This window comes from Neoarius graeffei, chromosome 5, assembly GCF_027579695.1.
Source record: "Neoarius graeffei isolate fNeoGra1 chromosome 5, fNeoGra1.pri, whole genome shotgun sequence".
Classification (NCBI taxonomy): domain Eukaryota; kingdom Metazoa; phylum Chordata; class Actinopteri; order Siluriformes; family Ariidae; genus Neoarius; species Neoarius graeffei.
Window position 1 is genome coordinate 77,040,193 of NC_083573.1, and position 13,820 is coordinate 77,054,012.

Consider the following 13,820-nt stretch of genomic DNA (forward strand, 5'->3'; position numbering starts at 1 on the left):
CTGTCCGAGGCGTCCACCTCCACGATGAATGGTTGGGAAGTGTCCGGGAGAACCAGAATAGGTGCCATGCAAAAGCAGTGTTTGAGGTCATTAAACGCCTTTTCCGCCTGAGGGGACCAGACATAGGAACCACCAGTCCTTTTGGTGAGGTCTGACATAGGTGCTGCTACTGAGCTGAAGTTCCTGATGAACTTGCAGTAGAAGTTAGCGAATCCTAAGAACCGCTGAACCTCCTTAACAGACTTGGGAGTAGGCCAGTCCCGGACGGCCAGGGTCTTGGCTGGGTCCATTTGGAGTTGCCCCGTTCGTACGATAAATCCCAGGAAGGAGACCTCGGGGACATGAAACTCGCATTTCTGGGCTTTAGCAAACAGATTATTCTGTAAAAGTCTCTGGAGGACTTGGCGGACATGGTGGCGGTGTTCCTGTAAGGTCTTGGAGAATATCAGGATGTCGTTGAGGTAGACGAAAATGTATTGATTAATCATATCCCTCAAGACGTCATTGATAAGGGCCTGAAAAACAGCTGGTGCATTGGTGAGTCCGAAGGGCATGACCTGGTACTCGTAGTGCCCTGACGGGGTGTTAAAGGTGGTCTTCCACTCGTCTCCCTGTCAGACACGGACGAGATGGTATGCGTTCCGTAAGTCCAACTTGGTGAAGACGGTGGCGCCTTGGAGCAGGTCGAATGCTGTGGACATCAGCGGAAGAGGATAGCGGTTGCGCACGGTGATCTTGTTCAGGCCCCTATAATCAATACATGGCCGGAGCCCCCCATCCTTCTTGCCAACAAAGAAGAAGCCGGCACCAGCGGGTGAGGTGGAGGGTCGAATGAACCCAGAGGCCAAGGCCTCCTTGATGTACTCCTCCATGGCCTTGCGTTCTGGCTGAGAGAGGGAAAACAGTCTGCCATGAGGAGGGGTAGTCCCAGGGAGCAAGTCGATGGCACAGTCGTAGGCACGGTGCGGAGGGAGAATGGCGGCCCTGCTCTTACTGAAAACTTCCTTGAGATCCCAGTACTCTGTGGGAACTTGAGATAACTCGGTGAGATTGGGAGGCTCGGCAGGAGACACAGGAGAGCTAGAGAGCAGACAAGAGGCATAGCAAGCAGGACCCCACTCCACAACCTGGCTAGTGACCCAGTCTATACGAGGGTTGTGGCGGGTAAGCCAAGGAAGACCTAGAATAACTGGGAACTCAGGTGAAGGAATCAGGTGCAGGGATATTTCTTCCTTGTGACCTTGAGACTGGAGGAAGACTGGAGAAGTAACTTGGGTGACTCTTCCATCACCTAACGCTTGGCCATCGAGGGCAGACACAGACAGTGGGACTTCTAGAGGCGCAGTCGGGACATTGATGCTTTGGGCGAAGTGGATATCCATAAAGTTTCCAACCGCCCCTGAGTCTAACAAGGCTTGACAAGAGTGGACGGACTCACACCAGGAGATGGAGACCGGGATGTAGATTCCTTGGCCAGGGAGTCCGGGAGAGAGGGTAGGCCCCGTCACAACCCTCCCTCGGCTGGACGGGGCAGTCCTTTTCCCAAGAGCTCGGGACATGATGCTCGGAAGTGACCAGGCTTGCCACAGTAGATGCAGCACTTGTCCCTCCTTTTGCGCTCCCTCTCGGCTATGGAGAGACGAGTACGGCCAACTTGCATGGGCTCTGGACAGTCACTGGAGGAGGTAGACGGGCTCCAGGTAGAGGCAGGGAGGCCGGGGAGGCTCAGGACTTGGCGGCGTTCTCTCATCCTGTTGTCAAGGCGAGTAGAATGTGAGATCAGAGTTTCGAGGTCACTTGGGCATCCGATAGAAGCCAGACCATCTTTGATGGGGTCAGACAGACCATGGTGGAAGGCTGACACCAGGGCAGTCTCGTTCCATCCACTTACTGTTGCGAGGGTCCGGAACGAGATGGCGTAGTCTGCAACGCTTCCCTCCTGTCGGACAGACATGAGCTTCCTGGCTGCATCTTTACTGATGTCTGCCTGATCGAAGACCCGAAGCATCTCCTCCGTAAATAGCTTGAAGTCAGAACACTCGGGTCCCTGTCTTTGCCAGATGGCCGTTGCCCAAGCTCGTGCCTTACCAACTAACAAGGTTATCACAAAGGCAATCTTGCAGCGATCTGTAGTGTAGGTGGTAGGCTGGAGCTCAAAGGTGAGTTGGCACTGGGTAAGGAACTCCCGGCACTCACCGTGCTTGCCGTCATACCTCTGTGGTGCAGGAAGGCTGGGTTCGCGAGGTGAAGGACAGCGTGGCGGGAGGCACTGGAGCGGGAGCAGGAGCCGGATCAGGATGAGGAGATTCAGGCAGAGATGTCAGCTGTGCCAGGGTTTTCCCAATTTGCTGAAGCAGTTCCTTGTGGCGAGCAAGGGTCTCACGTTGGCTGGTGAGCGTACGTCCATGAGCGTCCATGGTCGCTCCGAAGCGTGTCAAAGCTGCCATAATTCCCTGAAGGTTGGCCGGGTAGACAGTTGAAGCAGCCTCTGCTGAGTCGGTCATGACGGAGTCTTTCTGTTAGGGTTTTGCTGGGATTCGAACCTGGTTCGCTGGTGTGATAATCCAGCAAACCCCCACTAGGTCACCAGGGGGATGACTCAAATGCAGAGGCCTGAGGCGGAAGTAGAAAAGTATCAAAAGGTTTATTTACAATATATACAGTCTAAACGAAAATAATCCAAAATGCTCAGAAGATGAAGGGAAAAATAAGAAATATCCAAAGTACAAAACAAAAGCCAAAAAAACAGAAAAGAAAAGGCAAAAATACCAATGCTCAGAAGATCCAAAAACACAGTAAATACTAGGTCCAAAAAGAAAAGCAAAGTGCAAAACCAAAAAGACAAGGAACACGGTACAGAGGAAACTGGAGCTAAACATAACAGCACAAAGACTCCCTGACAAGAGAACTGAACTCAGGGGTATAAATACACAAACTAATTAAGGACAGGGCGGGGCAGGAAACAGGCAATAAGACAAAAACAAAACACAGAACACAGTGGTGACCTCTAGAGGCCAAAACAAACATGACCAGAAAAGGAAATAACAGCGGCCTCTAGAGGCCAAAACAGTCCCAGTCCTAACAGTATGGGCTCAGGAACACTTCAGAAAACCATCGTCTGTGAAAACAGTTCATTACTGCATCCACAAATGCAAGTTAAAACCAGATATAAACAATATCCAGAAACCCCACTGCCTTCTTTGGGCTTAAGCTCTTTTACGATGGACTGAGGTGAAGTGAAAATTGTCTGTCGAATCAAAATTTAAAAATCTTTTTGGAAATCATGGACACTGCATCCTCCAGACTAAAGAGGAAAGAGATCATCCGGCTTATTATCAGTGCACAGTTCAAAAGCCAGCATCTGTGATGGTATGAGGGTGCATTAGTGCACATGATATGGGGAGCTTGTACATCTGGGAAGGCATCATTTATGATGAATGAGATATGACGGTTTTGGAGCAACATGCTGCCATCCAGATGATGTCTTTTTCCGTTAAGGCCTTGATTATTTCAGCAAGACAATGCCAAACCGCATGCTGCATGTATTACAACTGCATGGCTCTGTAGTAAGAGTCTGGGTGCTAAACTGGCCTGCCTGCAGTCCAGCCATGTATACCATTTAAAACATTTGGCGCATTATCAACAGACTTCGAACTGTTGAGCAACTGAAATTGTACATCAGGCAAGAATGGGACAAAATTTATCTTCAAAACTACAGCAATTGGTCTCCTCAGTTCCCAAACGTTTACAGAATGTTGTTAAAAGTAGAGGTGATGCAACACAGTGGTAAACAGGCCCCAATTTTTTAAAAACTTCTTGTTGGCATCAAATTCAAAATGAGCATATATATATATATATTTTTTTTTTTGAACAACAATAACATTTCTCAGTTTCACCATTTGATATGTTGTCTTTGTACTATTTTCAGTGAAATACAGGGTTGCCATGATTTGAAAATCACCACATTTGTTTTTTCTTTCCATTTTACATAGCATTCCAACTTTTTTGGAAGTGGGGTTGTACAAAATTCTTCTTTGTGGAATATTTTCCACTAAAGTGCAGCAACTTTTTTTTTAACCTGTCTCTCTAAATATATAGAGCCCTGGGCAAAAAAAAAAAAAGCAATTAAAATCAGGCATTTTCTGTTTTGACATATTGATAGTTTGTAGGGGGGGCACTAACTTGGGCCTCAGCATTCATTCCTGGGACAAAACTCTCTCCCCTGTCTGCTTTGGTTGGATTTTGTCCACCTCTGTCTCCTCTAAAGAGCATGCTGGGATGTGAGTAGTCCATGACTGACTGCAGATTAATGTCTACATAAATACAGCTTTTCTAAATCAGCGAGTGTCTACATTTGACTCTTTGTTTTTGGAAGCCCAGTTTTTCACAAGCAAATCAAATTCTGATGGATAAAACCATCCAGTCCAGCCCCTCCAAATATGTTTAACTTGGAAATGCGTGTGTGTTTTGTATTCAGGGTCTGGAGCAGTTGTGTGAGACGATAGAGGAATGCTGGGACCATGACGCTGAGGCTCGTCTCTCAGCGGGCTGCGTAGAGGAACGCCTCTCTCAGATCCGGCGTATCAGCAGCGGCCCTGCCTCCGACTGCCTCGTCTCCGTGCTCACGTCTGTCACCAACGTGGACTTGGCGCCCAAAGAGTCCAGTATCTGAGAACGATGGGGGAGGGGGGGCACTCTTAAAAACGAAACCCGAAGCGAAAGAAACAACCTTCGTCTTTCCAGACTCAGCGGATCTCAGACAACAATGAATGCAGCTGCTATTTTATCCTAACATTTTTTTAATTAATTTTATTATTATTAATATTATTACTATTATTATTATTATTATTATTACTATTATTATTATTATTATTATGATCAGATCAATACTACCAGCACACTTCGCTACTGTATTTTTATCAAGAGAGGAAAACAGAAGTTAAAAATAAAAAAAAAAGAAGAAAAAAATAACAACACCATAAGGACATCTCAAAATGCATTCAGGTGCCGACTTATGAATGCTGACAAGATGCAGGTACCTCAGCCATTTCATTTCAGTGGGTTTTTTGTTTTGTTTGTTTATTTTGTTTTTTTTTCCTTTATATTCCTGTTTTTCTGTCTTCTGGACAGGATTGCCTAGGGCAAAACCAACCAACACATCAAGCAACCGTTCACCATGTTGGAAAATACAATGCTGCAAAACCTACGAGGAACATTTTATGACTGTTACATTAACCTTCCTCAAGGGATTTTTATTTTCGATTTTTTTAAGAACTTTTCCTCTCTCTGACTGTGTGCTATTCAAATTTACGGAAAACGTGTCTTTTACGGAACTAACGGGTGTCTCTAGAACACAACAAAATGTGGAAGACAACTGGATTGTTTTTTTTTCTTTCTTTCTTTCTTCATTTGGTTTTGTGCTGTTGAAGCTGGCGACTGTGAAGAGGGGGTCGGTTCAGAATTTTATCGTGTGGGAAAAGAGAATTTAGGTCGGAGAAATTGGCTTTGCATTTAGAGGTGGAGAATGAGAAAAGGATCTGGATAATGTGTTTTGTTTGGTACAGAATTATTTCTCAGGTAACCAGTTTGGGTCGGGGTGGCAGGGGTGGGGGGGCAATGGGTGACTGCCATTTATCCCTAGCAAATAGAAGGAGAAATGCTGAAGGGTTTGTTTTAACCTTAATGAAATTCATCACTAAAATTTTCATGCAAGACCTTTATATATATATATATATATATATATATATATATATATATATATATATATATATAAAAGTGTGTGTGAGAGAGAGAGAGAGAGAGAGCAGCCTCGAGAGACCTTGTGAAAGGTTTGGTCCAAGTGGCTGTCAAATGTCGACACACACACACATTAGACACCCGGATTTAAGGACCTTGACTGAAACAGCAGACTCATGATCATTTCGAAAGTTTTTCACAAATCTGAGCAGGTGATAAGAAAGATTTTGATTCATTGATTCATTCACATGTTTTTGCCGTGTCCCTTTTGCGTATAATCAGAGGGACCGACTATACGAATTAGAGCTTGTGGGTCCTACATTATAGATCCTCCACTTACAGCACAATAGACCTGACATCCAGCCCAGTCTTTTATTCAGAGCGACTTAAACGCAATCGGTCGAGAGAAAAATAAAACCAGGAAACTTTTTTTTTTTTATTTTTTGTTTTAAAAGTGGCCAGAATTCACATTTCTGTTCGCCACAGTACAACAGTGAATGTCCACAATGCTGCTGTTTCCACTCAAAGCCGAAATATCTCTAATTTTTTTTTCCATTTCTTCTTTGCATTACACACGCAACTTCTCAGTAGAATTCATTTTCAAATGCAACGCAATGTCAAGAAACACGACAAGGCATATAAAAATAACAATACAATTTGTCGAGGACAAAACACAAAAAGTAAAAAAACATAAAAATAAAAAGAGAGATATTGTTCATGAACCACAGACCACCTCAAACCAGAAATACCTCAGATTTTTCTATGTGTATGACTTATGTTATATATTACGTTAGCTGTGTTGACTTGTAGTAAGTATATTTTGATTTAAGTTGGCTTTTAAGATTAGGGAGTTTTGGAAAAAGTTAAAAAAAAAAAAAAAAGTCCAAAATCTTTTGAAGAAGTGCTACCACATTATGGTGTATAAATAGAAAGCCCGTGTAAATAGCTGTAAACAGGTGTAGAATTCTGCCTATATTTGAGACCAGGGCATTATTTCCTTCTTTTGTGCCGGCTCTTCTGTTCCCTCGAACCCTCTCCTTTCCCTCTTCTCTCTGTTGCTCAAAGGGACATTAAACCTTTTAATATTGGATTATGTGAACTTTATAGGACGTCCTTCTCTTCTCGTGCTTCGATATGGACTGGATTTGTCACTTTTCGCCGTCCTTTCTAAAATCTAGCAGAAACACTACTGTGCAGCTAATGAGCTGTTGGCGCTCGCGTCACCGTACCAAATTAACTCTTTCCAAATCCAAACCAAACTCGCTGACTTGTATTGGGCACATTGTACTGATGTTATACGTATTACTAAAGCTTTCTTTCAGGGCATGTCATTTTTATAAGAAAAAAAAAAGGTTTGGTGTCCCTCTGTTTGCTCATCCTTCCCAGGAGACTTTGCAGCGGTTGCTTCTTGTTCTTCTCTTTGTCCTGATCCGAGCTTTAAGTTATTTTGTTTTTATTCATGGTGCCATATAACTTCTGCGGGATGTTCGCCTTCCATTTGCAGTGCTGGACGTGGGTAGAATCGGGCCTGTGTGTGTGTGTGTGTGTGTGTTGAAGCTGGAGTGAAGCTTCCAGGGTGGCCCGCGATCACAGGGAATATTTCGAGGCCATCTTTGCACTCATGGACTTGGTGTTTTTGTTCCTTTTGCGTTTTTTTGTTTTACAGCACAGGACTAGTTTTCAAAGAATATAAAATGCTTATTGCCAAACCAGTGTGAATTAATGAGTCCCAACGCCTGGATACAAGTTTGTCATAATCTCTTCATTATATCCTCTTTACATTTGTCTGTTAAACTCACTTTTAAAGACACCTTTCAAGGAGATTTTTTTTTCCAGCCTCCACTGACTTTCCTGGCTTTACCACAGTTGATTTGTTTTGTGTGTGTGTGTGTGAGAGAGAGAGAGAGAGAGAGAGAGAGCTCGGACAATGTAGCAAGCAATATCCACAGCAATAGCGTAGCATTCTCTCTGAAGGCATAAAACATCTGGGCGGCATTACCGATCCCCAAGGATCATACCAAATCATTGTCCTTATAGTTTACCGTAGGCTGCTGTTTTGTGATCATGTACACGTTCCCATCTCTCAAATAACCAACCTGTGTGTGTGTGGTTGTGTTGTTTTTTCTTCTTTTTTAAAGAATAATATGTAGCCACATTCCTTGCATTTCTCATAAATCTGCAAGATGGTAACCAAAGTTTAGTTCTCATTTGTGATTGTGATTTTGGTAAAAGAAAAAACAAAACAATAAAAGGGTTTGCCGGAAAGACGTGCAGCAGTGAAGGATGTCTCATGACCACTGATCTAGATAAAGAAGAATTCGTTCGAATATACATTGTGCTATCTGGTTAAGGAATACGGTATTATGGTGTTATTAGACTTAAAAAAGGTTGGTTTTTTTTGTTTTGTTTTTTTTGGGGAGGGATCATTTCCATTTGAAAAGCTTTGAATCAGGATAAACACTATGATCAGTATAATAGATCATTAATGCAATACCACACCTCATTTCTCGATTTACAGGCACTAGCGTGGGGATCGAGTATTTCCTAAGGTGTTATCGTCTTGGCTGTTGTGCCAGTTACGTGTTCCGTTCCCTGTAAGTTATTTTTCATTGTATGCCAGGTATGTATAGGCGTTGAACTATTTTGGCTTTTAAATGTGGAGTTTAGCTTGATTTGGCATGTTTCTATACAGAACGGACTCACTGGTTCATGTTACAAAGATGGCCTCGTGGAAAGCTAGAGCGTTAATATCAGGAACGTTCTAAACCTCTCATTTTCAGGGGTGTTCTGATGTGCCTGTGTATTCTTTCTCTCTGAAGCAACCGCTGTTTCTCTCTCTCTCTCTCTCTCTCCCTGCCTTTCGCTCCCTCTTCACTTTGGTTGTAATACTTTTCAGAAAATAGTATCTATATATACTGTATATGATCTAAAAATCTCTAAAACATGACCAGCTGTAACTCTGGATGCAGTCTTAGATCCAGGTTTTCAGGAACCGATTACCTCAGAGCTCATGTGAATCAGTGTTGCTAGCTGGATAGTCGTTGACACTTACAGAGAAAATGTACACTATTGTAACACACACACATATACATGCGCGCACACGCGAGCGCACATACGGGAGAACCTCTTTTGTACTGGTGTAACATGTATAAAGCACCCCTTGACAACTCAAAAACCTCTTTCGTCTCAAGCCTCTTGCCAATCTCAGAAAAAGCAATTAAGCAGTACTATACAGGGAAACACTTGAGCGCTTCCTAAATTCCCCCTTTCCCTCATGAAATAAGCTGAAGATGGTTTGAATGACCTTATTAAACGCAGGCATTGTTCCCATTTTTCTTCTGTATTGTTACCATTAGTGTCGAGCTGAATTGTAATCTCAGAGCAGGTTTTGATGCATTTCGTTACCTCATACTATCCAAGACGGCAGTGTTCAGGTTAAAGTGTAGCAGGGTTGTGAGCCAGCACTCGAGTATTAGAGCCTTTCTTTCAGGGGAATATATATATATATATATATATATATATATATATATATATATATATATATATATATATGGGGAATATAAGCCTTTTTTATTATTATTTTAATTCATTTTGATCGCCTTGCAAAAGGCTGCTTTCCCACAAGGAGAATGTAACCTGTCTCCCCTTAATAGTACCTTTTCATGAAATGGAAAATTGACTTGGCTTGTCTTTTTGCCGAAAAATCACATCAGTTGGAGGAAAACGAGCTCAAAATCCATTTAATCACCAATAACGCCCCTGCTGTGTTCTTATCTAACGGAAGTGGCATATGAGAGATGAAAGACGGCGTTCTCACTTGTCTTGTCAAGGGGTCATATTTTAAGTGCTGTTTCTATATCGGAATATGTGAAATGTACATGTTGTAGGTTATGTTTCACTATTGTAGCTAAACTTGTAGAACAGAGATGGCTTGTACTACTGATTTTAACAACTATACTAAAAAAAAAAAATCTGTATAAGACAAAATGTATACAGAGAGTTGAGCTTGTTGCTGTAGGCCCTCTTTTGGATTGAAGAGTATGTTGAAAAAGTTTTATATAGCCTATATGAAATGCCCTGGGACGGTCAGACATCCATTGTATTACCGTAATGAACTGAGGACTTTTTTTTTTTTTTTGAACGCCCATTGTAACATAGTTCTTTAATTTTGCAGTGGATCATTGTTCCTTTTTACTGTGGTAATTTTAGAACTACGTATCCAGAGTTTGGACTAGTTTTGCTTAGATGTTGGGATGTGGTTGTTTCTGCTCTTCATTGGTGCCAGAATAAACCAGTATGAATGTAGTATTTGCCCAGTGTGAAGCAACTACACCCTGACCGAGGAAAAAAAAAAGTACTAGAAAGGATTATTTCAATTTTATCTTTTTGTATATGAAAGTAAACAATAAAATGCTGATAAAACAAAATCGCCCGCTTATTTTCAGTTTGGTTTGTCCCAGCTTTGCTTTTGCATGCACCTTGGGTCCCCCCCCCCACACACACACGGACTAATTCTGCTATTGGTTTCGCCTACTTTAAGATAAGTAAGATGATAAGCTGCATCCTACTTTCATTTTAATAATAAGAGAGAACAAGCCGATATCACGTTAATCAATTGTCAGCTCTAAAGGCCATTCCAGATCCTTTCATCCTCCAGATTATTATTTTTTTTAAACCACAGGATTGAACCTGGAACCACAGGTGAGTTCAGTAAGTACTGTATGGCATTAAGGCTTTATGAAAGCATGACACTGAAGTGTAAAATGTCAGCTTTAATTTCATGATATATTTGCATCTATATTGCATGAACCATTATAATAATAATCATTATTATAGCGCCTTTTATCCATACTAATTATAAAAGGAGGTCAAGAGTAACGGGCAAATAATAAATCTCATTATTAATGAGTTGAATTGGGAGAACATTCGACTTGTCCTGAAAATCTCCCTGAACTTGCAGTGACACTGAGAGACTTCATGGTTCATATGCTTTGTAATTCATCCTGTGGTGTTTGGGTCGCACTCACTGCCATACACACTAACGCCAACGTGTTTTATACCGCAGTGCTGCTGAATTCTCAAATCAGAAGTTGCTGATTAATTTTCTATAACAGCAGCCACCCTGACAGTAGTTCCAGCTGTAACATGAATGATTTATATTAATGCTCTTATCGTTCGTACAGTAACAGCTCATTCACAGACTTGTTTGACAGAAACGTCACATAATCTAAGGCTAATAAATAATAAACATTTGGGGGGGAAAAAACATAATTATTGCTGTTCTATCCACATTCACTGGATATGATCAATTGTGGTCTGATTGGCTACTCTACTACTAGGATATCAGGTCATATACCGTGAGTAGAGAAAAACAAAATGGCGGCGCATGTTGCTGAACCAATCGAGGACGAAATAAAAACTACTCGAAAACAAAACCTCAAAAAATGGAATAAAAGTATTTGATGGTAAGAATGCATCTTTTTCTTATTTTTCAAGAATTATTATCGCATTTTTTCACAAATTGCTACTGTCATTTTGCCGGTTTGTTTACATTCTAAGCAGAAATTATTTTGTCGGATGTTTTGTATAAAGTTTTTATTTATCGAATTTGAAAAAAAAGCTCTGTTTCTCAAAATCCAGTGAATGTGGATAGAATAAAACAGTTATTCCACTCAATCTCATCATACATGGTTTATAGTCCTCGTCGGCTATCAGCTCATGCACGACTCGATTTCATGGAATAACTGTTAAATATATTGGGAAATTTTCCATAAGTAGACGTTTCCGTGTCGGAACTTGCTGTAACACCAGTAAGTTGTCTTACACACCAGAATTCAAGAAGTAGGTGTATAAGCTGTCCGGCTTCTTTGTAACATAAGTAGTAGTAGCGATGGTGGTGCTACCGAGACAAGGGTTTGGAGAAACGCTTGTGAGGGAACTACTTTTTTAGCTGCAATAATGTAAGTAAAAACAGGAAATAATTGTCTTGCTGATGTTCAAAACCATCAGATGGATCTATACGAAGTTAAAAAGCATCAAGTTAATAAACTTAAAATTGTAATTGCTGGTAAATTGTGGTATAAGTAAGGAATAAAACGGGACAGTGTGCTGTTATTTAACAGTTATTCGCCGAAGGCAATTTGAAAATCAGTGAATAATAATCGAGACAAAGTTGAGGTTATTATTCACCGAGTCTGAGGCGGATAATTGTTTTAGTATAAATACACAGGTGATTATTTAAAAAAAATTTGTATTAAAAAATCATTTATTTCAAGCTTCAAAAGCAGCATGCAAATGTAATAAAGGCGTGGCGCAGACTCGTGTCACTTATCTATGCCGAGTTACATAAAATACTTCGTTTTGAAATCGATAAAATAAATCACAATCCCACCTTACCTTTGAATAGTTTTAGACCAAACTTCATCGTGCTTTTAGGAACATTTTCTTTCATAATTTGTCATTCTCCCTCACTTACAGTGACAGTGATTGGCCGCCATTTTGCTGATTCGCTCGAGGTGATTATCGAGAAATCATCTGAATTTCTCGACCAATCAGCACACGTGATTTTCTATACTCATTTGCATATTCATACTAAAGGAATATAATCCGGGTGCTGGCAGCTCTCTGCTTTGTATTTGGTCGCATCACACTACCCCACTGTTGATTATTTTCCTATAACAGCATGTCCTGTTGTGTTTTATTCCTTATATAATTAAGCCTGCTGTTGTTTTATTCAAAATCCTCCATTTCCACTGGCTGACATAAATACCCCTGCTAGCATTAGCATGTTTGATATACTATATGAGCTGTCATACTGTGGCTCATGAGCAGTTCCTATTTTCGTCCTTGAGTACAGGCGAGTCTTCATCTGATCCATCAGTAAGACTTTTGTTCCTGGATGACGTCGCCTCTATTCCTGAACCTCACCGCTGATGTACATTTATGTTGACAGCGTTTGGCAGATTCTCTAATCCAGAGTGATATTTACCGAGCTTGGCAGTTTACTTAGTGCGGACTGAACGGAGTCTAAATGAGTTCCAGCAACAGCAGTCAGTATTTATCAAAAAATACATAAGAAGATAACTATAACACACAGTACATAATTAGTGTTCATTCAGCTGGATAGTGACGAGGTAGCAAAAAAGTCCATTTCATCCCCCGGGTGCCAGTCTTAAATGAAGGTGTACTGAGACCAGTTGTACTTAAATTGTGTTAGAACACAACCATCAGGTATATATTTTTGTTAACCACCCTGAAGTAATGCTGGTAGGTTTGGACACACGAATGTGTTCAGAATTATTTACAGTCCAGCTGATCTGTTTCTGTACTGAATTATTTCACTTATACCACTGCAATTTGCCAACAATTACATGTATTATTAATAAGAGAATGACACGCCATACCTTATATTCGTTTATATTTATGCTTAATGATGTTGAATGTAGGGGTGACACGGTGGTGTAGTGGTTAGCACTGTCATCTCACAGCAAGAAGGTTCTGGGTTCGAGCCCAGGGGCCTTTCTGTGCGGAGTTTGCATGTTCTCCCCATGTCTGCGTGGGTTTCCTCCGGGTGCTCCGGTTTCCCCCACAGTCCAAAGACATGCAGGTTAGGTTAACTGGTGACTCTAAATTGAGCGTAGGTGTGAATGTGAGTGTGAATGGTTGTCTATGTGTCAGCCCTGTGATGACCTGGCAACTTGTCCAGGGTGTACCCCGCCTTTCGCCCGTAGTCAGCTGAAATAGGCTCCAGCTTGCCTGCGACCCTGTAGAACAGGATAAAGCAGCTAGAGATAATGGATGGATGTTGAATGTACACCAAACAAGATACATTACACTGTACAAGTATTTCCCTCCTTGTTATTGTTACACATTTTGTAGTGTTATACTTTGGGACTGACATGGACTTAATTGGGATTATATGTTAAGCCAGTATCTCACTGGGCTGCGACAGCTTGCGACAAATTGTGAATGTCATTCGTGAGAGAGTTTCAAAAGTGTCTTGAAACATTCGCGGGTCTTCTCAATTTCCTCGCATGAGTCGCAAAGTGTCGCTCTTTCGTCGCTGAAATTTTGAACATGTTCAA

At 41.5% G+C, this 13,820-nt stretch overlaps 1 protein-coding gene across 1 annotated transcript in view; it reads left to right on the forward strand.

The window, feature by feature from the left end:
* acvr2ba (activin A receptor type 2Ba) overlaps positions 1–5,588 on the forward strand; it is a 221,612-nt gene extending 216,024 nt beyond the window's left edge. The window contains exon 11 of the mRNA XM_060922426.1: positions 4,478–5,588. Within this exon, the coding sequence (XP_060778409.1) occupies positions 4,478–4,672 (195 nt within the window). The 3' untranslated portion in view covers positions 4,673–5,588. The remainder of the gene's footprint in view (positions 1–4,477) is intronic.
* Positions 5,589–13,820: the final 8,232 nt, after the last annotated feature.